Source organism: Sebastes fasciatus, chromosome 24 (genome assembly GCF_043250625.1).
Source record: "Sebastes fasciatus isolate fSebFas1 chromosome 24, fSebFas1.pri, whole genome shotgun sequence".
NCBI lineage: Eukaryota > Metazoa > Chordata > Actinopteri > Perciformes > Sebastidae > Sebastes > Sebastes fasciatus.
In genome coordinates, this window is record NC_133818.1 from 5,828,438 (window position 1) to 5,854,897 (window position 26,460).

The 26,460-nt window shown below is 42.0% G+C and overlaps 2 protein-coding genes across 6 annotated transcripts; one reads left to right on the forward strand and one right to left on the reverse strand.

Moving 5' to 3' along the window:
- Positions 1-416: 416 nt before the first annotated feature.
- Positions 417-7,475, forward strand: trim25l (tripartite motif containing 25, like). Its single transcript, XM_074627263.1, has 15 exons — positions 417-1,244; positions 3,073-3,168; positions 3,359-3,592; positions 3,673-3,832; positions 3,913-3,945; positions 4,028-4,066; positions 4,144-4,185; positions 4,262-4,309; positions 4,396-4,443; positions 4,545-4,616; positions 4,890-5,099; positions 5,213-5,311; positions 5,454-5,546; positions 5,628-5,693; positions 6,479-7,475. The coding sequence occupies exons 1-15, from the start codon at positions 612-614 to the stop codon at positions 7,051-7,053; spliced, it is 2,448 nt and encodes an 815-aa protein (XP_074483364.1). The 5' UTR covers positions 417-611; the 3' UTR covers positions 7,054-7,475.
- trak2 (trafficking protein, kinesin binding 2) lies at positions 7,155-25,289 on the reverse strand. 5 transcript variants are annotated; one of them, XM_074627261.1, is made up of 18 exons: positions 25,172-25,289; positions 20,149-20,333; positions 19,256-19,444; positions 16,928-16,968; positions 16,674-16,733; positions 15,294-15,370; positions 15,098-15,214; positions 14,702-14,920; positions 14,510-14,588; positions 14,289-14,419; positions 13,980-14,054; positions 13,370-13,507; positions 13,187-13,266; positions 11,934-12,074; positions 11,515-11,819; positions 10,874-11,407; positions 10,694-10,793; positions 7,155-10,587 (listed from the first exon to the last, which is right to left on the reverse strand). In XM_074627261.1, exons 3-18 carry the CDS (start codon positions 19,318-19,320, stop codon positions 9,813-9,815), a joined length of 2,937 nt encoding a protein of 978 aa, XP_074483362.1. In that variant the 5' UTR covers positions 19,321-19,444; positions 20,149-20,333; positions 25,172-25,289; the 3' UTR covers positions 7,155-9,812. The 5 variants fall into 5 exon arrangements, with proteins under 5 accessions (XP_074483362.1, XP_074483360.1, XP_074483361.1 ...); XM_074627259.1 differs by lacking the exon at positions 16,928-16,968; XM_074627260.1 differs by lacking the exons at positions 16,674-16,733; positions 16,928-16,968.
- Between the last annotated feature and the right edge of the window lie 1,171 nt (positions 25,290-26,460).

The window sequence follows — 26,460 nt, forward strand, 5'->3', positions numbered from 1 at the left end:
GCCTTCAAATCAGGGTTATTATAGTAAACGAAAATAAGTAGTGAAAAATGTTTTTTAAACTGAAAATGAATTTTAAAAAACTATATCCTTTACAAAAAACTAAACCAAAACTATATTTCCTGTTTAAAAACTAATACAAAATAAAATAAAGATGAATGTAAATTAATTTATGTTTTAGTTAGTAGTTAGAGCTAAAAACTAACTTGAATTATTGGGACACAAGTTTATTCAACACATTTCAATTGACCATCAATCCCATCATAACTAAAAAGAAAAGAAGACATCTGACTGTTTTTAATCATATTTGCTCCATTTCTACCTACTGCTGCTTTAAGTAAAGGATCTGAATACACCTCTGGTTTAGTGAAATGATAAAATTATCACTTCATTACCTTTACTCTTCTTGCATTTAGCAGTTTTCCACCAACACCCGTTTTCCTCGCTCGACCTGCCTGGCGGCTCTGGCCACGCCTCACCTCACCTCTCCCTGCTCTCACCTGAGAGACACCAGTTTCCTCCTGTCAGTCCAGGCAAGACTTACCTCTTTATACACGTCTGCATCTTTCTCTTCCACTGTTCTGCTTCGACATCTCTGAGTAAGCAGTGTCAGGATGAGTGCTAAACTGTGGACAGAGGAGCAGTTTAACTGCCCGGTGTGTCTGGATCTCCCTAATGATCCGGTCACCATCCCCTGTGGGCACAGCTACTGCATGGGCTGCATCAAGGACTACTGGAGCAAGGACGACCCCAAGGGGATCTACAGCTGCCCCCAGTGCCGCCAGACCTTCTGCCCCAAGCCCACCCTGTGCAGGAACACCATGCTGGCCGAGGCCGTGGAGCAGCTCCGCAAAGGGGCCAGCAAATCTGATGTACGTGAGTCCATGAGAAGCGCCCGTGGTGTCACAGCCTCCACTGCGTCCAAATCCAAAGCGACGCTCTCCTCCACAGCGGTGCCTTGCGACATGTGCAAAGGAGAGCAGAAAGCGGCGGTGAAGAGCTGCCTGGCGTGCATGAGCTCATTCTGCGACGCCCACCTGAAGCCCCACAAGACCAAGAAGGCCCTGAAGCAGCATGAGCTCATCTCGCCTACGAGCAACCTGGCCGAGAAGATCTGCACCGAGCACAAGTACCTGCAGGAGTTCTTCTGTCGCCAGTGTCAGATGTTCGTCTGCTGGCTGTGCACCAGCAACCTGCACAAAGGTCACGAGTGTGTGTCCACCAAGGCTGAGCGCCTGGAGAAGCAGGTGAGGATGGATGCTGGATTGGCCTCAGAGACCAGATATGTGATCCAATATCAAATATAAGGGCACTTTATCATGTTTTCTCTACTGTAAGGGCACCCTAGAGGGCAGTTTATCATGTTTTCTCTACTGTAAGGGCACCCTAGAGTGCAGTTTATCATGTTTTCTCTACTGTAAGGGCACCCTAGAGTGCAGTTTATCATGTTTTCTCTACTGTAAGGGCACCCTAGAGTGCAGTTTATCATGTTTTCTCCACTGGAATGGCACCCGAGAGGGCACTTTATCACGTTTTCTCCATTTACGGGCACCCAAGAGGGCACTTTTTCATGTTTTCTCTACTGTAACGGCACCCTAGAGGGCACTTGATCATGTTTTCTCCACTTAAGGGGCACCCTAGAGGGCAGTTTATCATGTTTTCTTCATTTAAGGGCACCCGAGAGGGCACTTTATCACGTTTTCTCCATTTACGGGCACCCAAGAGGGCACTTTTTCATGTTTTCTCTACTGTAACGGCACCCTAGAGGGCACTTGATCATGTTTTCTCCACTTAAGGGGCACCCTAGAGGGCAGTTTATCATGTTTTCTTCATTTAAGGGCACCCGAGAGGGCACTTTATCACGTTTTCTCCATTTACGGGCACCCAAGAGGGCACTTTATCACGTTTTCTCCACTTAAGGGGCACCCTAGAGGGCAGTTTATCATGTTTTCTTCATTTAAGGGCACCCGAGAGGGCACTTGATCATGTTTTCTCCACTTAAGGGGCACCCTAGAGGGCACTTTATCACGTTTTCTCCATTTACGGGCACCCAAGAGGGCACTTTATCACGTTTTCTCAACTGGAACGGCACCCTAGAGGGCACTTTATCACGTTTTCTCCATTTAAGGGCACCCTAGAGGGCACTTTTTCATGTTTTCTCCATTTAAGGGCACCCTAGAAGGCACTTTATCACGTTTTCTCCATTTACGGGCACCCTAGAGGGCACTTTATCATGTTTTCTCAACTGGAACGGCACCCTAGAGGGCACTTTATCACGTTTTCTCCATTTAAGGGCACCCTAGAGGGCACTTTTTCATGTTTTCTCCATTTAAGGGCACCCTAGAAGGCACTTTATCACGTTTTCTCCATTTAAGGGCACCCTAGAAGGCACTTTATCACGTTTTCTCCATTTACGGGCACCCGAGAGGGCACTTTATCACGTTTTCTCAACTGGAACGGCACCCTAGAGGGCACTTTATCACGTTTTCTCCATTTAAGGGCACCCTAGAGGGCACTTTTTCATGTTTTCTCCATTTAAGGGCACCCTAGAAGGCACTTTATCACGTTTTCTCCAGTTACGGGCACCTAGAGGGCACTTTATCATGTTTTCTCCATTTAAGGGCACCCTAGAGGGCACTTTTTCATGTTTTCTCCACTGGAAGGGCACACTAGTGGGCACTTTATCATGTTTTCTCCACTGGAACTGCACCCAAGAGGGCACTTTTTAGTATAAGTGTTATATAAGTAAATAATATAGTGTTTTATATAAGTGTTTGGTTTTTAGTAAGTGGTGTAAAACTGACATTTAAAACAGATAGAAAGTGGGCAGCTCCTTCGAGAATAGGTGACAATCCTCCTGCTAACCGTCCATTGTGTGTGTGAGGGTGTCATCCTCTCTCCTTTTGTGTCTCATTGTGGCTCCATCCAGGCTGAGGACATTCCTAACTACATTCCTCTCCACGCATTAACGCTCCACCCTCTCATGTCGTCCTCTGTGTCACACTCTCTCAGCTGTTTCCTCGTGCTTGTGTGAGATTGCTTTTCAATGTTGTGTCTTTCTGCACCCTCCTGTAGAAAGTGCTGTCGGGGCTGCAGACGGAGAACCAGCAGAGGCTGAAAGACCGAGAGCAGGAGCTGAAAGACATGAAGAAGATGATGGAGGGGATGAAGGTTGGTTGGCTGCACTGATTTAGCAAGTGCACCGTTGCTCAAAAGGAAACTCCCCTTAACCCTGCAGTAGTTATTTCAGATAGGGGTCAGTTTTCTTGCATTTAGGGCACCCTAAAGGGCACTTTACCATGTTTTCTCCACTGGAAGGTATGTGTATGTTGGCATACTGAGATCTCTTTGTCTCTCCCAGCGTTCTGCAGACCAGACGCAAGACGACACGGAGCAGGTGCTGCAGGAGCTGCAGCGCTCCGTGGAGCGGCTGCAGGAGCTGCTGGAGGAGCTGCTGGATCAGGCCAGACTGGAGAAGATGGGCCACGCTCAGGAGGTCACCGACAACCTGGAGGCCGAGGTCAAGGAGCTGAGGAAGAGGGATACGGAGATGAAGGACCTGGCCCGTTGCGAGGACCACATCCACTACCTGCAGGTGGGCTGGACAGAAGAAGAAGGTGTTGGTAGAGGGTTAGACTCAGCTTCCCCATAACTAACCACCATATTGTCCTTCAGACATGCGAGTCCTTGTGCAGCCCCCTGGAGTCGGGTGACCTTCCCACTGTGGTTGTCAATCCAGAAGCTTCCTTTGAGCCTGCACGAGAATCCATCCTAGACCTCAGGGATCGAGTTGAGGAGCTGTGCAACCAGGAGCTGAGCAAGATCACCAAACAAGGTCTGTCACAAGATCCTCCTATCTTGTTTTATTGTCTCTTTTCATGTCTTATCTTCATCTAATCGTCTGTTCTCTTCCAGTCAACGACACGACTCTGTTCACATTGAAAGACTGTAAGTGCCAAACATTTTTCTTTTCAACATGAATATAACTGAAGTGGTAGTTGTGTTGCTAACTTCCTCTCATCTTATCCAGCCAGCCGGGGTGCAGGACAGAAAGGAGGGCTGTTAAAATGTGAGTTTAGATTTTTTTTTATATATATTAGAGGACTCCTGAAAGTTTCAAAAAACTAATTTCAGATTTTTCTACAGTGTTTGGTCTGGGTTCTCGCAATACAAACAACCGTTCACCAGGTACGTCCAGTGTTTTCATCTACATCTTTTCACTTTGTCATCTTTTATATAATGTGATTTCTGTCATGTCTCGCAGCTAATACGCCCTCGGTGGGAGCGCGGAGTACAGACAGACGAGGACCTGGTAATGAACTCTGACATGTGACAATATCAAAAGTAATTCATCCATGCAGCCCGTCTTAAACGTGATATTCACATTTTATTATTCAGGTATAGGCGTCAAGGGTCAAGACGTGAGGAGTAGAGACACGCCAAGAGGTGAGGCTGTTGAAGAAAACTTCTAAATGAACCTGCAGCGTGAGTCACTACTCTGGATGGAGCAGTAAAAATGTGTTTTAAAATATGTTTCTACTTTGCAGCAGACAGAAGTAACACAAGCTCACCAAGACCACGGGAGCGGGACAGACAGAGGAAAGAGGAAAGAGAGTCAGGTAGGTTCACTCTGTTTACCGGCAGGTTGGTCACACCGGCTTTGATTTAAAAACAAAGACTTCCTGATGATAATGTGGCTGTTACTTCCTACTGCAAGAAATGTTGGTAACACTCTCTATGACGCCTATGTCTGTAAGGCATTGTAAACATACTTATAATCTGCTTATAGCACTGTATAATTATATACTATATATATACTTAGTAAGCTGTTATCAACTGACAATGATCGTAACCCCGACCTTGATCTAACATCCCACATGTCCTCCAAACAGTGAGGGAGACCAACCTGAGGCCGAGCCCCAGAGCCAGTCCCAACCCCAGCCGCAGAGAGTCTCAGTCTCTTTTGAGCAGGTCCAGTCAGATCCAGGCCGTCCCTGCTGCGGTACCAAGCCCGACTCGGATCCAAGCCACTCCGACTCCTGCTCCAGCTCCAGCTCCAGCTCCAGCTCCAGCTCCAGCTCCAGCTCAAGCATCAACCGGAGGTACAAAACCAACCTTTTCACTAAAGCAAAAACACTCTTATAGTTGAGCTTTGACAGTAAATGCTCACATCAGAGTGTAACACCTCTTGTTTTCCATCTCCTTTTCCTTTCAGGGTCAGGTTTCAATCGGATGGCTTCCATCAGCAGCCTCTTCCGCTCCCATCGGCGCGGCACCACCGCAGCTACCCCGATTGCCCAGACTAATAACCCATGTAAGATCACACTCCGACTCTCATACTCTAATTCAATAGATTTAAGAGTATCTAACAAGCTTAATCTAGTAATTTGTTCAGACAACACAAAGTAAGACAGCAGCCTTTATATAAATTAATATCCTTCTTTTGGCTCCTCCAGTCCTTTCACCTGAATATGGACAAGTTAACCCCGGCCTCTTCTTGGACTTGCCCACCACCGGCACTATGAATCACACTCCTGCTTTCCCTGCACGTGAGTAACTTTATCTGAATCAACACATGTAACTATTTGTGCTTCTCTGTGCATGAATTGACGCATCGTTTGCTTTCCCAGTGAGAGAAATCAACCTTGACAGCATCCAGGCACCGGAACCGAGGACCAGAGAGGAGTTCCTGCAGTGTGAGTCTCCATGTTTCACTACAGTTCAGATGCTGCAGGGGTTGAAAAAGATAAAAACATATCACTTCCTTTATAACAATCGTTAAAAGGTCAATATTTGATAAAAATAAGTCCCAGCTCAAGGTCCAATTAGCAGCTTTTTCAAGCACTTTCAATCACATCACATGGTCTTCATCAGCAAGCGATTTTGCTCAGTTGCCATGGAGATGATCTGTTAACATGCAAGCTCAGTATCTGTTACGGTTTCACGGTACTTCTCGTCTGTGTTGGCATAAAAGTTAAGCATTAAAATTCATTTTTCACCTTGGAAATTGTAGTTTGACAAAAAAAAACCCAACTCAAGGTCCTCTTACTAGTTTTTTTTCTGGGGCTTTCAACTGTATCACATGGTCTTCATCACCTTATAAACCAACACGGTTGAGAAGTTCTTTTTTCTGTATGTAGACATGGCAATCACAAATATGACACAACAACAGTATCACATCTAGCAGTTATAATAATTAGCTGGAGTAGTTAATTATAATATATAATATATAATTATAAAAATATGACCGATAAGGAGATAGTGTAGCAGGTAAAAGTATTAATAGCAATAATAGGAAAAATAGGTAAAAACAAAACTTAAAAGAGGGACGGACTAGATTGTTTAAACAAGGAGAAAAATTAATATAAATAAATCAATAAATAAAATATAAGAAACTCAAAAACACAACAAATCATTTGACAATCCAGGTGAAGAATTAATTTTCCAGAACATGTGAATAACTGTCCATTAAACCCTCTAGACGCGGTGAGCTTGATCCTTGACCCCAACACGGCCCACCGCCGGCTGGCCCTCTCCGAAGGCAACACCAAGGCCACGCTGCAGGCGGCGGGGCAGCCCTACCCCGACACTCCCCAGCGCTTCGACGGCTGGACCCAGGTGATGTGCGACAGCCCGCTGTACGCCCAGCGCTGCTACTGGGAGGCGGAGTGGCGAGGCCGGGGCTCCTCTATGGGCGTCGTCTACGGGGCGCTGACCAGGAAGGGAGCGGACGCCCGCTCGGGGCTCGGCTACAACGCCCAGTCCTGGACCCTGGAGCTGTCGGACACCTGCTGCTCGGCCATGCACGACAACGAGAAGAAGGACATACCCGTCACCTACTCCCCCCGCCTGGGCATCTACCTGGACCTGTCCATCGGGATGCTGGCGTTCTACAGCGTGGCGGAGAGCATGACGCACCTACACACCTTCCGCGCCAACTTCACCCAGCCGCTTTACGCCGCCTTCGGAGTGGGCAGCGGGGTCGGGGTGGGTCTGGACTTCGCCCTCGGCCAGTTCAGCTCCAGCTCTGACAGCATCAAGATCTGTCCCATGTGAGGGCGCCGGCTGCTACCGTCACGCCATCAGAACAAGTTTGACTTTCTGCACCAAGTCCTTCCAAGTATGAGTAATAACAAACCAGAGGGTGAGTCAGTGGCTTTGTTTCCATTGCTTTATTTTAAAAAAGAGGCAACTGAATAATAGCCATGAGTAGTTTACAGAGGATCATGATCTTAGAGGGAAGAAGTGACAGGACGTTTTTTATTTTAGCCAAAGAAAGACACAAACCGGAATCTCCTGTTTTACTGGAAAACAGTGGGTATGACAACAAATCTAAAAGATATGAACAGTCTGGGTGTGCCTTCTTTCCTCTTCTCTCCACTCCTACAAACACACTAAACATTAAACAGAAGTTTCTTTTTGTTAGATATGTTATATAACTAATGCATCACACTTGAAAAATAAAACTTTTGGCTTAATTTGGACTCCCTTCTGTAGGCCTCTACATGTGGAAAGCAAAAAAAAAAATACTGCTACATATATTAAAATAAGTTAGCCGACATGGTTACAACAGGTATGCTGAATTCTTAATATGTTAGAATCTGTATACTTCAGATAGTGGTGTCACTAAAACATAAAAAGTGCAGTAGCTGAGTGGGAAGTCTGGTTGGATTGACGGATGTTAGGGACAACAGGGGTCAAGCACAAAGCTCTATGATATTATAGAATATAAAGTAGTAATTAGGATGAACTTTCATATGCTTTCCTACAACAATACTCCCACCTGCTGGCCAGTGTGTGAACCGCATATGTGAGACCAATTTTAAACAAACGTGATATACAACTAAAACGATGTGTTAACAGACTGAGGCCTGAGCTAAGGAACAATAACATTTTCTTTTTTTAAAGGCCCGCAAAGGCCGTGGTGAAATGTTTTCAACCGAGCAGTGATCCTCGAATTAACCTCCAAATCCCACTGAGTGCAACTAATATATACAAACATGGCTTCACAGGAGCATAAATCATAACAGTGCTGGCTTCTACTTAAGGCCTCATACCATTAAAAACACACTAAATACAAGGACCGTTTCTCTTCTTTTTTTTGCCTGGCGTCTGATGTGGTTTCGACCTCGGATTCATCCTGGCCCCACCGGTCTGCCGACAGGTGCATGCTGGGGCCTGTAGGCGACGGTCGTGTCTAGAATGGAAGTGACAAGTTCCGAAAATGTGCGAAAACTCTCGGGAGACTCGCTGCCTGACGACCTATCCTAACCTTGACCGTTCAATGTCAATGCCTAACCTTGACCATTCCAGGTCAATACCTAACCTTGACCGTTTGAGGTCAATGCCGAACCTTGACTATTTGAGATCAATGCCAAACCTTGACCATTTGAAGTCAATGCCTAACCTTGACCATTCCAGGTCTATGCCTAACCTTGACCATTTGAGGTCGATGCCTAACCTTGACCATTTGAGGTCAATGCCAAACCTTGATCATTTGAGGTCAATGCCAAACCTTGATCATTTGAGGTCAATGCCAAACCTTGACCATTTGAAGTCAATGCCTAACCTTGACCATTCCAGGTCAATGCCTAACCTTGACCATTCCAGGTCAATGCCTAACCTTGACCATTTGAGGTCAATGCCAAACCTTGATCATTTGAGGTCAATGCAAAACCTTGATCATTTGAGGTCAATGCCGAACCTTGACCATTTGAAGTCAATGCCTAACCTTGACCATTCCAGGTCAATGCCTAACCTTGACCATTCCAGGTCAATGCCTAACCTTGACCATTCCAGGTCAATGCCGAACCTTGACCATTTGAAGTCAATGCCTAACCTTGACCATTCCAGGTCAATGCCTAACCATGACCATTTGAAGTCAATGCCAAACCTTGACCATTCCAGGTCAATGCCTAACCTCAACCATCTCGAGGTCAATGACTAACCTCAACCATCTCGCGAGAGTTTCTTAACTTGTGGGTTATCTTCTAGACTCGACCGCAGGCAAGGTTGCCTTTGACGTGCCATGCAGACGCTTACAAGAGGCGGGAACAGGGGCGCGGCACATGGACGGTCACCAGACATCCGTGCAACATTGTAAAATCATTATAAGATTAATGCTGGCATGTTAATGGCATGGTCTGACAAGGAGATTAGCCCGGCAGTATGCTATTAAACCAGCTAGCACTTAAATGTCCTCAAGTAATGACAGCTTGTTGAGTCTCTTCTCTTTTTATTTGGAGTTGACCTTAAACCATTCACTGTATTTGGGCATGGTTACTATTTTATTACAGACTAATTTATTCCGACCCACTACAGAACAAGCCCTTGGAATAGCAAGACTGGATGCTCAGCCACTTTTCACTTACTTTCCCTTCTGACATGAATAAAGACCACCTTCCCTCTTCCTTTTTCTACCTTTAACTTAACTCGTTCTTTTCTAATCCACATCCACAAACCTTCGACCACTTACATGTTACCTTTCCCTCCCTCCTCTACCTGAACATCCAGAGCCTCGCGGGAAAACTACAGAACCTAATTAATGACTGAGAAGGTATCGAGAGCTGAAGAGCCCAGTCGGAGGCGAGCTAAGGCCCCGTAACTAGCATCATGGCAAACATCTACACACATAGACACTGCGGTATAGCTAAAAACAGTCAGTTTTAGTTCAAATTGTGCTTTAAAATTAAGTCATAAAAAGGAGGGACTGTCCCTGACTCCTCTCTCCAAAGGCAGAGAGGAGGAGAGATGAGGGGAGGAAGAAGAGGATGGAGGGGTTCATGTTCTGGAGTGGTCCATCCACCTTTTCCCCCTCAGCGTTTGGTTGATGTTGACGGGACATGGGAGACAGAGGCAAGATGCCGGCGTCGTTCTTTGGGGTTTCCCCAGGGTGTTGGGGGGAGGGCAAGTGAGGTGGGGTGAGGACGAGGTGTCGGGTTACCGGCTGACTTTCCCGCTCGGGCACCGATCATGGCCGGGAGGCTCTGGTTGCGCCTAAGGCCGTCCAAAAGGCTTCCTCCACTTGCTGACACAAAAGTAGCAGAATCCTGGTGTGGTTCTGACGCCGCACCCTGGAGCACCTTGGTGAATCCCAACCGCCGTAGCCTCTCCACCAGGCCGAGGTCGGGCCTGGCTCGGCCTGATTTAGGGGACAGGACAAGGGTTGGATGTCCCTGGGAAGGGCTCGGTAGGTCAGGATGTGGGGCGCGGCCCAGATTTAACCCGTAAACGTCCTGGAGAAAGAGCTCCGCCGGCCGTGAGGCGAGGAAATTGTCAGCGGGGTAGTGGCGGGACTCCGGGGGCACCGGGGAGGGAGCGGGTGAGTGGGAGGGGGAGTTAGGGGGTGTGCTCGGGAGGAGGCAGAAGAGGGGCTGCCGGGGTGCGGGTTTCGGGGACGGAGGTGGGGTGTCAGTTGAGACTTGTGCGGAAATGCCCCTCTCAAGAACCAGCTTGGCCAGCCCTCTGGTGGGCACAGGGGGGCGTCGAGGGGGGAAGGAGTCACCCAGACTCAGTCTGCAAGGAGTCAAAGGGGTGCTAGGACCTGTCCTCATGGAGCTGGGTGTGTTGGCCATGAGGGACGACTGACAACTGAAAAACATGGACAGACACAAGGTGAGAAATGAAACATACCCTTTGTAGGATGTCATTATTCTTTCTCATAATTGTCCCATTTGACCCTTTAGAGAGGACTTACCTTGAGGTGACCTGTGTGATGTCGCTGGGGTGCAGGATGCTGCAGGTCGTGAAGGTGTAGGTGGAGAAGGTGGAGCTCTGACACTTCCCTGGATTTTGGACTGAACACACAACAAATCAGGTAATGAGGAAAAACGTACTCGTAATGGCAACAATGAGCAGTGATATCTTAAAAATGTACCAGAAGAAGATGTTGTTGTTGTTGTTGTTGTTGTTGTTGTGGAGATGCAATATTGACTTTGTGATTGGACCACTGTCGTACAGGCTCCTGGAATGGGCTGAGATGATAGGTTGGATTTGTCAGTGACATGTCGGGGTGCTGCGGGGGTCAGACAGAGGTCTGCTCTGACTGAGGAGGAAGTGGCGGGTGTCCCGGGTGATGCTGGCAGGGCGGGAGAGAGAGGCGTGCCAGGGAGAGGTGATAACAAATGCTTCCTGTCTTTCCTCTCCTCCGGCGTAGACGAAAAGCGCACCTTGAAGGTGATCCCGCCTTCCTCTTCCTCCTCGTCGTCCTCTTCCTTACCGCGCTCCGCCGCCCCCTTCTCCAGGACGCCTCTGTGCTCTTCCTCCTCGTCCTCCTCCATGTCGGACATGCGGTAGACGGCGTCCTGAACCAGTGGGCAGAACCCTTTGGTCACCACCCCGGGGTGGGGGTCCAGGATGGTGGCCAGGTGTGGTTGGGCCAGCTGCTGCCAGTGGTGGAGCGTCAGCGAGCCTGAGAGAGAAATGTTGATGCATCAATAAAAAATCTTTTTAAGTAAGAATGACTAAAACGTCACGGGTACCAGCTTGTAAAATGTGAATATTTGCTGGTTTTCTTACCTTCCATGGGCTTGACGATCTGAAGCTTCTCAGGCAGGAAGGTCCTGAAGACGCTGGAGCCGAAGGAGAGCTCCGACAGGTTGGAGAACGACGACATCACGCTGCCCATCGGCGAGCCGCAGCCGCTGCTCTCCCCGTCCCCGTCCCCCTCCGCCCCCGCCATGGCCTGCAGCTTCTTCTCGCGCTCCGCCTTGAAGAACTGACGCTCGCACAGAAAGTTCTGTCGTCGCAGCGACAGCCGGTGGAGGGCCCTGGTGAGGTCGTTTCCTCCCGGACAGCCGGGCTGGCCTATTCGCACCTCGTCCCTGCAAACACCAACACATTTATTGAGCTGAACGGCAACAAACGTCGTACTCAAGTTCAAACGCAAGACGGGAACGTTGGTAACGTTGGTAACGTTGGTAACGTAGGTAACGTACCCCTGATTGGACTGGAAGGGCTGCGAGGTCATCACCAGAGAGCTCTGTCCTGAGCCGGGGATGGGAGGGGTCGCCGATGTGGGCCGCGACGCCGAGGCGTTGATGGAGCGGACGGTTTGGAAGACTCGCTTCTGGGATGCTCTGCAGGGAGAAGAGGTCAGAGGTCAGCGAGGTCCAAGAATTGTCAAGGCCCACGTCAAGTCCCAAGTCAAGACCACCAGGTCCCACGTCAAGACCACCAGGTCCCACGTCAAGACCACCAAATCCCACGACCACTAAGTCCCATGTGAAGTCCCAAGTCAAGACCAACCAAAGTCAAGAACACCAAGTCCCACATTAAGTCCACGAAGTCCCAAGACCACTAAGTCCCATGTCAAGACCACCAAGTCCCACATCAAGTCCACCAAGTCCCACATCAAGTCCCAAGTCAAGACCAACCAAAGTCAAGACCAACCAAAGTCAAGACCACCAAGGCCCATGTTAAGTCCACCAAGTCCCAGTCAAGTCCCAAGTCAAGACCAACCAAAGTCAAGACCACCAAGTCCCACATTAAGTCCACCAAGTCCCAAGACCACTAAGTCCCATGTCAAGACCACCAAGTCCTACATTAAGTCCACGAAGTCCCAAGACCACTAAGTCCCATGTTAAGACCACCAAGTCACACATCAAGTCCACCAAGTCCCAAGTCAAGACCAACCAAAGTCAAGAACAACCAAAGTCAAGACCACCAAGTCCCACATTAAGTCCACCAAGTCCCAAGACCACCAAGTCCCAAGTCAGGATCAACCAAAGTCAAGACCCTCAAGTCCCACGTCAAGTCCCAAGTCAAGTCCACCAAGTCCCACATCAAGTCCCAAGTCAAGACCACCAAAGCCCACATCAAGACCCATGTCAAGAGCAGCAAGTCCAACGTCAAGTCCCAATTCAAGACCTCAAAGACAACGTTGACACGATACTGTAGACTACAGAACCAGAGGTTAGTGAAAGCAGCCGTTATGTCCATGAGGTTAATTAGAATCTGTCCAAAAAGACCAGCGATGGAGATAAATGTGGACTACGGGACAAAGAGCTTGAAGTATCCAATAAAACAGTTAGGATTTATGTGAAGGCGTATAAAGAGGACTCAATATATCACTGGCACACTCACTAAATCCACCCAACGAGTCTGTGATAGGAAGTGGTATTTAAGAGAAAATCGACCCAGTGTCAGCCTGAGGACTGTCTGTGTTTTTCATTACGTTTGGGTGTCTGACCTTTGGTCCACGGAGGCGGTCTCCTCCTCTACACTCAGCTCTCTCCTCATGGTGCCCTCGATCTCCGCTGCCAGGGAGTCCTGTACATAAACACACAATATTAAAGGTGCACTCTGTGGAGTTTTCTAGGTGCATTTTGTACCTTTAATTTAACCATCGTGTTGTGTTGAGTGTTTCTCTCACCATGGGGTAGAGGCCGTAGGAAAATTGCCGTCTCATCCCAGCAGAGGGAGTGTTTTTATTACGAAGGTCCCTCATCTCCTCCTGGGATTCATGGAGCATCTCTACACACTCCGCATTCCTGTCCGCCATATCGTCCAGCTGCAACACACACACACACCAGCAGCGGTTATACAAATGACTTTGTTTCTGTATGCAGCAAATAATTAAGCACTTTAATAGATATTTAAATTAGGCATGCATTCTGACTGTAAATGTGTTATTTAATTTGTCAACTAAATTGTCTTAAATAAATTTCTAAACCTATTAATGGATTTACAAAATTAACAATTACTAATTAAAAGATTAATTTAAAAATAATGTGATTTTTAACCTTATTTAAATGAGGTGCTTAAACTATACAAATTAAATTTAGTCATGTATTTATTCTAGTCAATCAAAGAATCACTGTATTTTGTTAATCTGGGTTAGTGCTGCAAACATACAAAAACAGTGTCAACATCTGGTTTAGTGTTTTCTGTGGCCAGTTAAAGTAAAACTGGTCCAGTCCAGGAGTCCTTTCATACATGAACATGATCGGAGAGAAAACGTCCTGCTGGTGTGTGAGACTGACCTCAGCTGTGAGCTGTTTCTGAGCGTCTTTAGAGGCCTGCAGGTGGATCCTCAGCTCCTCTTTCTCCAGAGCCAGCTGTGTAAAAACAACACAACATATAGTAAGCATTTAAACACAGATACACAAGTCCAGAGTCAAGACCACTAAGTCCCACGTCAAGTCCAAAGTCAAGAACACCAAGACCCACGGCAAGTTTCAAGTCAAGACCCCCAAGTCCCATGGCAAGTCCCAAGTCAAGACTCCAGTCTGACAACTCCCACCTCTGGTCCCTACAGTACGTAATCTGTAACAGCAGTTCGGTCTCCTCACCTCCTTGATGCGGTGCTGCAGCTCTACTATCTGGGAGAGCAGCTGAGCGATCTCCTCCTGGTGTCGGAGCAGCTCCTCGTTCTTCTGGGACAGTTCGTCCGTCAGAGACACCATCTGGCTGTTGGACTCACCTGGAACCAACACATACATGGACCAAGATTAAAATCAGCACTCCAGACACCAGACTGCTTCCTTTCAGTGTAAATGTGCATCTCACTCACGGAGCTCCTTGACACAGTCGATCACTAGTTGCTGCTCCTTCTCCTCGTAGGTGATGGTGTCGGTCTTCAGTTGACACGCCTGGAGTGGAGACGTTGAGAGGAACCAGTAAGGATTCACTTATTAATTCTGCTGTCAACTAACTTCTCAAAATGTGGTCTATGATTTAAAGCTTCCCCTTTCACTTCTCGTACCTCAGACCTCAGCGACAGGTTCTCCTCCTCCAGGTCCTGCAGCTTGCCCTGCAGAGACTCCAGCTGGCTGAGCGCTGCGGCGGCGGTGGTTCCCCCCGGCGGCCGAGTCTGCCGCAGCGGCGTGGACACGCTGGAGTCGGTCTCGCTCTCCTCCGAGGCGCTGGCCACCATCCGCAGCAGCTCGTCCTTCTTGCTGAGATCGTGCTCCACCTGGTGAACCTGGACAACGAGTTAGAGGTTTGTGTAGAGTGATTACTGTGTGATCTGATTCCTGATAGTCTTAGAGGTTCAGAGAGACAAACCACTAGAAGTTTGCCTGTAATTTTTTAAAGAAATAGGAAGAAAAAACTTAAAAGCGTCATCCTCAATAATAATGAACAAGCATGCGTGAGCTACCTGGTCCAGGGCCTGCGCCAGCTGCTCCTCCAAGGCCTCGTTGCGTTCCTGCAGCAGGTGGTTCCTCTGTAGGAGTGACTGTCCGATCCGAGCCGCCAGCTCCAAGTCCCTGTCCCGCTGTCCAATAAGAGCACCAACCAATTAGATGCTGCTTTTTAATACAAAACTAAATAAACAAGCGACGGGGGACACCTACCTCCGCCAAAAGGTGTGACACCACTTCGATGTCATTGTAAGTCTTGGTCATCTGCTCCACGCGGTCGCCACTGAGGACTGGCCAGAAAGAGCATTTTTACTTTTAGGAGACACACACACATGCAGTTTATTATGACCACTGTGGCATGCAAAGATTTAGATGAAACCACCGTATCCTTCCACTTTACTTACTACCTAATAAAATGTTCTGACCACAAGCAGCCACTTCCTCAACAATCTTTACTGTAGCAGCCAATCATGATCCAGCGTGGTTACAATATATGTCACCCATATTACTGAAACACTACCAATGCCATCTGATGAAATAGCTCCACAACATGGCTAAGTGGTTGCTGGTGGTCTGAATGTAATGAAACCACGACAGCACTATACAGACATGAAGTATGCAGGACAGAACCTGCTAAAATAAAAAATAAATAAATAAATGACTTGATAAATAAATAAATATGCCATCAAATGAACCAAAAATATTAAAAAATAAATGTATGCATTAATTAATTGATAAAATGTGACATAAATTGATATTTCTGTTTGCATTTGCTTCCATCTATGGAATTTATTTAATTTTCTTAACTTTTAACATGTATTTATATTTGCATTTATTTTTTATTTATTTTAAATTGATTTTGTAAATGTATTTATTCATGCATGTATTTATTTATGTATTTATGCATTCATTTGTTTTTATTAAATAAAAACAACTTAATAATGAAAAAATACATTTAAAAATGTAATTAAAACAGAAACTTCATTAATATTTCTGTTTTAATTTGCTTCTTTATTTATTTATCTTTGTGTTACTTCCCACACTATCTTTTCTTCAATTTAATTTTCCCTTTTATTTATTAATTTTTGTATTAATTTTTAAATGTATTTATTCATCATTATTAAGTTGTATGTATTTATTTAATAATTTTATTTATAAGCAAATTAAAACAGAAACATCAATTTATGTCACATGTTATCAATTACTTAATGCCTACATTTATTTTTAATATTATTTTTGGTTAATTTACTGGCAAATCATTAATTTAGAGTTATTTAATTAGAATTTTTTTATTTTGGCAGATTCCATCCTCCATAATAATAAAGAGACTGCACATACACACACACTATGCAGTGCTACAGTACTATAAAGCTGACTACAGTGGCAGACAGCAGACCAATACTACGCAAGTCTGCTGTCATCTACATGCAAAAAGCAGAGAGGGGCTCCAGGTCTGTGGATCTGGACTGGCTCCAGATCCAAGTGGAGGTGCAGCTGTCGGAGCCACATTGTGGACCGGAGCCCCTCTCACTCACACCGGAGCTAAATGAAGAAGTTGCGGAGCAGAACAGGCAGATAGAGAGAGAAAGATACCTTTGGAGAGGCTCTGAGAGCCGGGGTGGGAATAAGAAGAGGGCTCCAAAGCAAGATACGCTAGTGAGAGAGAAAGGAGAGAGAAAGGAAGGGGAAGATCAGAAGGTTGTTTTAAAGATGAACGGGAAAGAAAGGCAGGAGGAAAGGAAGTAAGAAGCTGAGGGTGAAAGCGGAAGCTTCGATAAATCAACTTCATTTAGAACATTAGTTTGTTGAGAGTCTACACATCAATTAGTTTGTTCCACTTTTAGCACCTGAGTGGGTTTCACCAGCGCCGCACCGCTCGCCCTTCCACCTGTTTAAAGACAAGTGGCAACTCTATTGAAACATTGCCTTTTACTAAATATATTTAACAACTAAATGTTGCCCCACTGGCCTAACAAAACTACTTTTTTATATTTTCCCTGCTGCGTCGATCACACACCTAGAAAACTTTATTTTTCATCATACAACGTTGCACATCTTTGTAGCTTGACGTCTCTCTCCTCTCTGTACATTCAGTATAGTGAAGCAATCTACAGTTCAGCAGGAATTAAATGCAATAAGCAGAGCTAGAAAAGCTTCAAGTGAAGCAGCTGTGTCATCCAGTAATCTGAGGCCCACAGTGACCTCTGGATCTGGACACTGCACTCCGCTCCAACAACCAACGGTTAAAAATAACCTCCAGCCGTCTTTGTTACACACAGGAAGACGGATACTGCACACACACACACACACAATGCATATAATCTCATGTTACTGTACATTTGATGCATAGTGTCTCTTGCACACACATTTACCTACTGGGAAGAGTATTGTTTTTACTTATAGGAGACAGTGACTGAACTCTGGCCGCAATAAACTACATAACTGCAAAGTCCAATGAGTGACAAAGTTAGTACTTTTATTTTAATATTGATTCTTGGACTGCTGGCATAATCACAATCAGTGCAACGACCTCTTAAGGAACACCGTGGACCTTTTGATCCATGCTCGGTTGGACCTTTGACCCTAATAAACTCTAAGCTGCAGGTCCAACATTCGTTTATCTGACAAATTTGAAAAGCGTAGTGTAAGAAATAATTGTTAAACACAAAAAAGTATCAATTCCACGGGGTAAAAATGCTAATTTAAACGTGCAGGATCCAGTTTTGGAGAGGACAGTTTTGTTCGACCGAATGTGAAAGTTAGAGACAAACATTAAAATAGAGTTGTGTAAAGTTTCTGCGGCTCAAACAGCATTTTTTCCAAGTCAGACAGCTCCGTCTTCAGATTTCACAACAAGACACAAAAACAGGATACTTGATACTTGTACCATCATGAAGTATTGAAATATTCAGGCTGTTTAAACATTGTCAGCATCGTCTAAATACGCCAGAACCACACACATTTCTTCATATAGCTTTAGGACAACCAGGGGGCACACGAATTTTAGCATGCCATGCCTGTTCAAGTGCATCAGGCGCTATTAATAGGCTGCGTTTGATTTTACACCGCAGAAGTGGAGCAAACGTTTCACCGAGCAGTAATATGAAACCGAGACTTCCCTTACTGTACCCTTCCTCTCACACGTGCAGTTAACAAACACATATACACACCACCTAAACACCTACGCTATACAATAATATCATGTAAACACAAGCATACTGCATCTACCATGTTACACTTCAATCTTCTGGGACCAGTTGCATAAAAATAGACCTAGTCTTAAATATAACTTTGAGTCAGACTTGCTATAGAGACTTAAATGTATCTGTTGCATAAAGCTTCCCTATGAGTGACTAATGGAAGACTGACTTAGATAAAGTAATGGGTAAACTGTTGAAATAGTTAGCTAAGTGACATTCTAACAGATTGTTGTTGCTTTAGCAACAAAGCTAAGGCCAAGACTAGTTATAAACTAAGTTTATACAACTGTTCCCAGAGAGGAAGTACAGTATGTATTGCAAATTGTGCATGCATGAGAAAAACTTGGAGAGGAAGTCGCGTCTGTCTAACTGTCAACGCTGCTCCAGCTGCAGCATACCACAACTTGTTTGAATGTAAACACGCAAGCATTCATTCAGACTTGCCCACTTCCTGTCTTTCAAGGAACACACACACACCCACAGTGTACACACACTTTCCCCTCCACCATGTCACATTCTGCCTGACCTTGCAGACTCTCTCTCGGTTACACACATTCATACCGAGCACCACGCTAACGTCTGCACTCACCTTCCTCAGCGAAGTTATCGTAAACCTCTTCATTGTGGATGTTTAAAACCGGCATTGTCCGACTCCTCTCTCTAGCGTCCTGTCTGTCTTCATCCTCTATCAAACCCCCCTCCTGCCCTCGTCATCACACTCTGTCTGTCTCGTGACTCTGAGCTACACTTAACTCTGGCTGGATCACTGGATTCCTCTCTCACACACTGTCAGAGCTGTCTGCTACACACAGGCAAAGACAATGATGTGCCAAATAATATCCACGCTAAATCCCCTGTGATTCTAACTGAAGAGGACGTGCGCTGTATAAAATGAATCCCCCACGTGTCTAATGCACTGAGACACACAAACACACCATCTGCTCACTGATGCCTGTGAAATCTAACTGCACTCACTCATGTAGCGGAAGGTCTCCTCGGCCAGCATGGGGGAGATGGCGCTGTGCTGGCTGGGGGGACATTCGTCTGGAGAGCAGCTCGGGGAAACCGTCCAGTCCTGGCTGTCCGACAGGTAGACGGAGCCGGAGTCGGCCGAACCGGAGCCCTGCGAGCCGTACCGCTTCCCGCTGCTGCCCAGCCCCTCATCTGTGGGTTATAAAACAGATAAATATCACGTGTTTGAGATTAAATAAATGATCTCCTGCACTGTAAAATGTCCAAAAGGAAAGGGGAAAAGTACAAACAGGTCCTCTTTAACAGATTGTAGGAAGTGCATGGTTATTATTATTGGAGGCCACTATCAGCTGTATTACTGTAATAATGGCGATGCATTACATTGGAAACAAATCAAGGCTTTACCATGTTATCATGCATCACAATGAAAATATAATGAATGCTTTTATTTGGTAAAACGGTGCAGCTCTGCATGGTGAGATGAAGTCAGACTGCAGTGAATGTGTGTTTTGAGGGCGAGTGTGGGCTGATGAAGCATTTGAATATGTGTGTGTGTGTTCTTGGCTCAGGCGCCGTACAAGCTAATGTCCTTCCACTCGAGCAAATATGTGGTTTACTGGGACAGATGGGGCTAACTAAAGCATCAAGCCCAAAGACATACTGTACTTAAGGGCAGTGTAACATTGGCAGAGCCAAATTTGAAAATGTACACAAATCTTACAGCTGGCATACTGCAGATATTCCACTAATATGTAATAATTACTTTATGCATTTTGAACAGATAACAAATGTGCGATTAACTATGGACAATCATGCGATTAATCACGATTAAATATTTAAATTGATTGTCAGCCCTAATAATGATAATATTAATATAATATTGATTTGGCCCCTACCTGTCTCGGTGCTCGACTCCTTCTTCTCCACCGCCCGGGGTTTGACTTCAAACATGCTTGGAGCGGGAGGAGGGGTCTCCCCGCTCGTAAACACAAAGCCAGACAGAATACGGGAGCCGTGCTATCGCTGTGACATCACATCCTGTTCTTGCACTGATGGCGGGGGTGCCCGCGCACACCTTTACCTGAGGAGAGAAGTGTTTGACGTTAAAGAAAGATGAAGATCCCAAATATGGACATATTAAAAAAATGCCACACTTTGCTCACGTTTACAAGCCAAATAGAGCCAGCAAAATGTAATAAAATCAGTTTAGTGGTTAAAGATGTTCATTCCTCCCACAGTGTTTGCTGCTGGACATGATAACTGCTGATTGTCTGGCATCTTCTTTAGTGTTTGACAGATGTTAGGTGCCAATACAACCATTTAAACTACATCGGTCAAGCCTTAAAATCTCAAGAAGCTACACTCTCTTCCGTCTGTCTGACGAAGAGATGCATAAAGAGTCACTCATCAAGACGTAGGACATTTATTAGTACAAGCAGACCAGCTGCTATAAATTTCCTTCTATGTGCCACATGTTTTAAGGGAGGGCCAAGACATGGCCCTCCCACATCCTGTTGACTATCTCTATGGGGACTTAAAGGGATGACTGACGAAATGAGACAGGATGCACCCTCTTAGAGGGATGAGCTGCCAGTAGACAATTGGGAAAATGAGATACCAGCTGTGAACACGTGCTTCTGTACAGTATGTTACTGTTTTGGTCTCCGTCTTGTCCGTTCATATATTAACTCACACATTTCTTCTATTCCAAATAGCTGCTGGAAGACTTAATTACAGTACAACTCCAGAAATGTAGTATCGCACTTCATTAAGTTGGGAAGCTTGTGAGAGACGGATTTAAAAAAGAACGGCCAAAATTGAAGCAGCAGAGGCCAAGGTATCCTGACTTTTTACCCTGTTAGTATGAATAATGCCTCAAACAGCTGGATCCTACACTTCCCATAATGCTATTTGATAGCATTTTCAATATCAGTGTATGTTATATTTAGAATATTTTCACCGCATTACCTCGCCATCAGAGAGCCCTTTCCGACGGGGAACTAAAGCCGTAATATTGCTGTCTTCAAAGCCACCAGACTCCATTCACAAAAACAGTAATTTTACCTCGCAGAACACGGGAGTTGCTGGTCTGCTTCTGCTTCGATTGGTTAGTTTGTTTGTGTTATTGTTTTACTTTTGGATCCGAACTAACGTGGCGTCCACAGCAGTACATTGCTTTTTTGGGAAAATATCAATGTACTGCATAGCATTTTGACGCTAAAACAATTTGAATGTTTAGAACTACAGAATGATATAAAAAGCTAAAGAAAAAGGTAAAAAAATAATAATGGACCCATCCTTTAATTAGATAGAGAGGTGTGTTATTGTGCTGTTGTGGTACATCAACTAATGATATCTACTTTACTAAAAGGACACTGTGCAGGTTCATACATGCTACTATCCTTTACAACCCCAGTACCATCAGCATCACTGACCTGTGCGGTCAAACATGCCTGTGTGTATCAGTAGGGCATGCCTGTGGAAAGACAAGAGTCCTTGGGCAACATTCATCCTCTGCTTACGTAACATTGAAAACTGTTTGCTCCATGAAGGAGATTAATGTCATGCACGCAATGTTGCAGTCTAGATGTGCTGTTTGGCATTAGAGACTGCACTGATCCATTAATGATGACACTGGTATTGGAATGATAATAGTCACATTCACATAAGGGCCAATTCTATACACAAAATATCGTATATATTAATCATCTTTAATAGCTACTGACACCAGCATGAGCTGGGTAAAGAAATTCTGCACCAATTATGTTCATAGCAACATCTTTTCCATGCAAGCTTCTTTTCCCTGATTTAAAATGCTGTGGCTGATCTTGACCAAGTGCCTGTGAGTCATCTCATGAGTAACACTGTCACAGACAGCTTAGTGTTGGTGATACAGCCTGGTCTTGACTGGAAACTGAATAGCAAGCTTGTAGTCCCAGGGCCTCTTTGGCAAGGTTAAACAAAAAATACTACCAAAAATCTAATGGAGATAGATGTATGGTTTACACACACATAATGTCCTGTGGTTTGAAAAAGCTGGCGAAAACCCAGACCACAATCTGGAAACCGCCACTTAATGTTGGAGACAGATTATTGCACATTATAAAAAGTGTAAAATGTAACCGCAGGATGGCAGCCCTGATAGTAACTGACAACACAGCACAACACCAGCCTGTCACAGCGTTCCCAGAGGGACTGTCTGCTTGCTTACTTCAGCTTTTCATCTCCCTTCACGTCTAATCTTTTCTTACAGCTGATGCTCTCATCCAGAGTGACCTACAACAAGTGCAGCAGTAGACATGTCAGTATCTGAATACCATACTGGGAAGCAGCATGTGACTGACTGCATGACCAACCAGAAACCTCTGACTGGACTTCAGACATTACTTGCCAAAAGAAGAAAACTGTACCATTTGGTAACCACCGCCAACATAAATATTGCAATATTATGTTTTGTGATACGGTATCGATCCTCAAAAACACTATACATACAAAGATGAACTCAGTCATTATTTTATGTCATTTGCAAAGAGATGCCCCCTCTCAGTGTATTTGCCCTCTAAAAGTAGTGTTATGATGTTGGATGTTATGATATATTTTTTTAAATAATTAGGGCTGTCAATCGATAAAAATATTTAATCGCGATTAATCGCACATTTTTTTTCTATTCAAAATGTACCTTAAAGGGAGATTTGTCAAGTATTAAATACCCTTATCAACATGGGTGCGGGCATATATGCAGTTTTATGCAAATGTATGTATATATTTATTATTGGAAATTAATTCACAACACAAAACATCTACTATGAAGAAATTGATTGAACAAAACTCTATTTGAAAAACCTATATCTCAAAGATGCTTTACTGGTCAGTAAACGTATAGACGAGTAAAACATGATTTAAAACATTTAAATTAATCCACAGGAGCTGCTCTCCAGTTCGGCATGACTTTAATATACGAAAAACAAGTATTTGGTTAAAATTTTTACTATTATAGAAATTGCTAGTGTGTAACTCCTAGGCTAGAAATTCAGGTTGCACTGTTATTAAGTGCTGTTTTGTGGAGCATTTATGTGCCGAACTTCCCAGAACATTTAAAATGTTATTTTACATAATATGTAAAATAACATAAAATAACATAAAATGTAATATAACATAACATGTAAAATAACATAAAATAACATAACATGTAAAATAACATAAAATAACGTAAAAAAACATGTCAAATAACAAAAAATAACATAAAATAACATAAAATGTAAAATAACATGTAAAATAAAATAACATCAAATAACATAAAATAACATAAAATGGAAAATAACATGTAAAATAACATAAAATGTAATATAACATAACATGTAAAATAACATAAAATAACATAACATAAAATAACATAAAATGTAAAATAACATGTAAAATATCATAAAATAACATAAAATAAAATAACATAAAATAACACAAAATGTAAAATAACATAAAATAACATAACATGTAAAATAAAATAACGTAAAATAACATAACATGTAAAATAACATAAAATAAAATAACATTAAAAAAACATGTAAAATAACAAAAAATAACATAAAATAAAATAACATAAAATGTAAAATAACATGTAAAACAACATAAAATAAAATAACATAAAATGTAAAATAACATGTAAAATAACCTAAAATAAAATAACATAAAATAACATAAAATAAAATAACATGTAAAATAACATAATATCATAAAATAACATAAAATACTGATACACATAAAATAACATAAAATGTAAAATAACATGTAAAAATAACATAAAATGTAATATAACATAACATGTAAAATAACATAAAATAACATAACATGTAAAATAACATAAAATATCATAAAATAACATAAAATAACACAAAATGTAAAATAACATAAAATAACATAACATGTAAAATAACATAAAATATCATAAAATATCATAAAATAACATAAAATAAAATAACATAAAATAACACAAAATGTAAAATAACATAAAATAACATAACATGTAAAATAAAATAACGTAAAATAACATAACATGTAAAATAACATAAAATAAAATAACATTAAAAAAACATGTAAAATAACAAAAAATAACATAAAATAAAATAACATAAAATGTAAAATAACATGTAAAACAACATAAAATAAAATAACATAAAATGTAAAATAACATGTAAAATAACATAAAATAAAATAACATAAAATAACATAAAATAAAATAACATGTAAAATAACATAATATCATAAAATAACATAAAATACTGATACACATAAAATAACATAAAATGTAAAATAACATGTAAAAATAACATAAAATGTAATATAACATAACATGTAAAATAACATAAAATAACATAACATGTAAAATAACATAAAATATCATAAAATAACATAAAATAACACAAAATGTAAAATAACATAAAATAACATAACATGTAAAATAACATAAAATAACATAAAATATCATAAAATAACATAAAATAACACAAAATGTAAAATAACATAAAATAACATAACATGTAAAATAACATAAAATAACACAAAATGTAAAATAACATAAAATAACATAACATGTAAAATAACATAAAATATCATAAAATAACATAAAATACTGAAACACATAAAATAAAAATACATATCACTACTGCTCAGTAAACGTACAGACGAGTAAAACAAGATTTAAAACATTTAAATGAATCCCCAGGAGCAACTCTCCAGCTCGGCATGACTTTAATATAATAAAAACATTATTATGATGATATAATAATCATCAGCTACCGTTAATGTTGTTGCTATGCTGGGTGAGGATGACAGCTTCTCTGTTGCTAACGTCGCAATAACGAGCTCAAACTGACAGAATCACTACAGACATGAAATAAGATGATTAAGTATTATAAAACGTACCTTATGTCAGAGTTATTCCTCAACATCTGCGATCCCAGTGTTACACACGGAGTCTGTTACATCCGACAACCAGCAACCAGGAACAATGGAGCGGAAGGGAGGAGACGACAAACACGAGTCATCAGTATGCGACACTGTGTCAACGCGATGACGTATTTATCACGCGGCAATTATCTGTGTCAAATTAAAAGTCCTGTCCTTAGAATAACATTCTCTGTTATGTTATTTTATGTTATTTTACATGTTATGTTATTTGATGTTATTTTATTTTATGTTATTTTACATGTTATTTTACATGTTATGTTATTTTATTTAACATGTTATGTTATTTTATTTACATGTTATTTTACATGTTACGTTATTTTATTTTACATGTTATTTTATTTTATGTTATTTTACATGTTATTTTACATGTTATGTTACTTGATGTTATTTTATTTTATGTTATTTTACATGTTATTTTATTTTACATGTTATTTTACATGTTATGTTATTTGATGTTATTTTATTTTATGTTATTTTACATGTTATTTTATTTTACATGTTATTTTACATGTTATGTTATTTGATGTTATTTTATTTTATGTTATTTTACATGTTATGTTATTTTATGTTATGTTATTTTACATGTTACGTTATTTTATGTTATTTTATTTTATGTTATTTTATGTTATTTTACATGTTATATTATTTTACATGTTATGTTATTTTACATGTTACGTTATTTTGTGTTATGTTATTTTACATGTTATGTTATTTTATGTTATTTTACATGTTATGTTATTTTATGTTGTGTTATTTTATGTTATTTTATTTTATGTTATTTTACATGTTATGTTATTTGATGTTATTTTATTTTCATGTTATTTTACATGTTATGTTATTTTACATGTTATTTTACATGTTATTTTACATGTTATGTTATTTTACATGTTACGTTATTTTATGTTATTTTACATGTTATGTTATTTTATGTTATTTTATACTATTTTACATGTTATGTTATTTTACATGTTACGTTATTTTATGTTATTTTCATGTTATTTTACATGTTATGTTATTTTACATGTTATTTTACATGTTATGTTATTTTACATGTTACGTTATTTTATGTTATTTTACATGTTATGTTATTTTATGTTATTTTATGTTATTTTATTTTATGTTATTTTACATGTTATTTTACATGTTATGTTATTTGATGTTATTTTATTTGATGTTATTTTACATGTTATGTTATTTTATGTTATTTTATTTGATGTTATTTTACATGTTATTTTACATGTTAT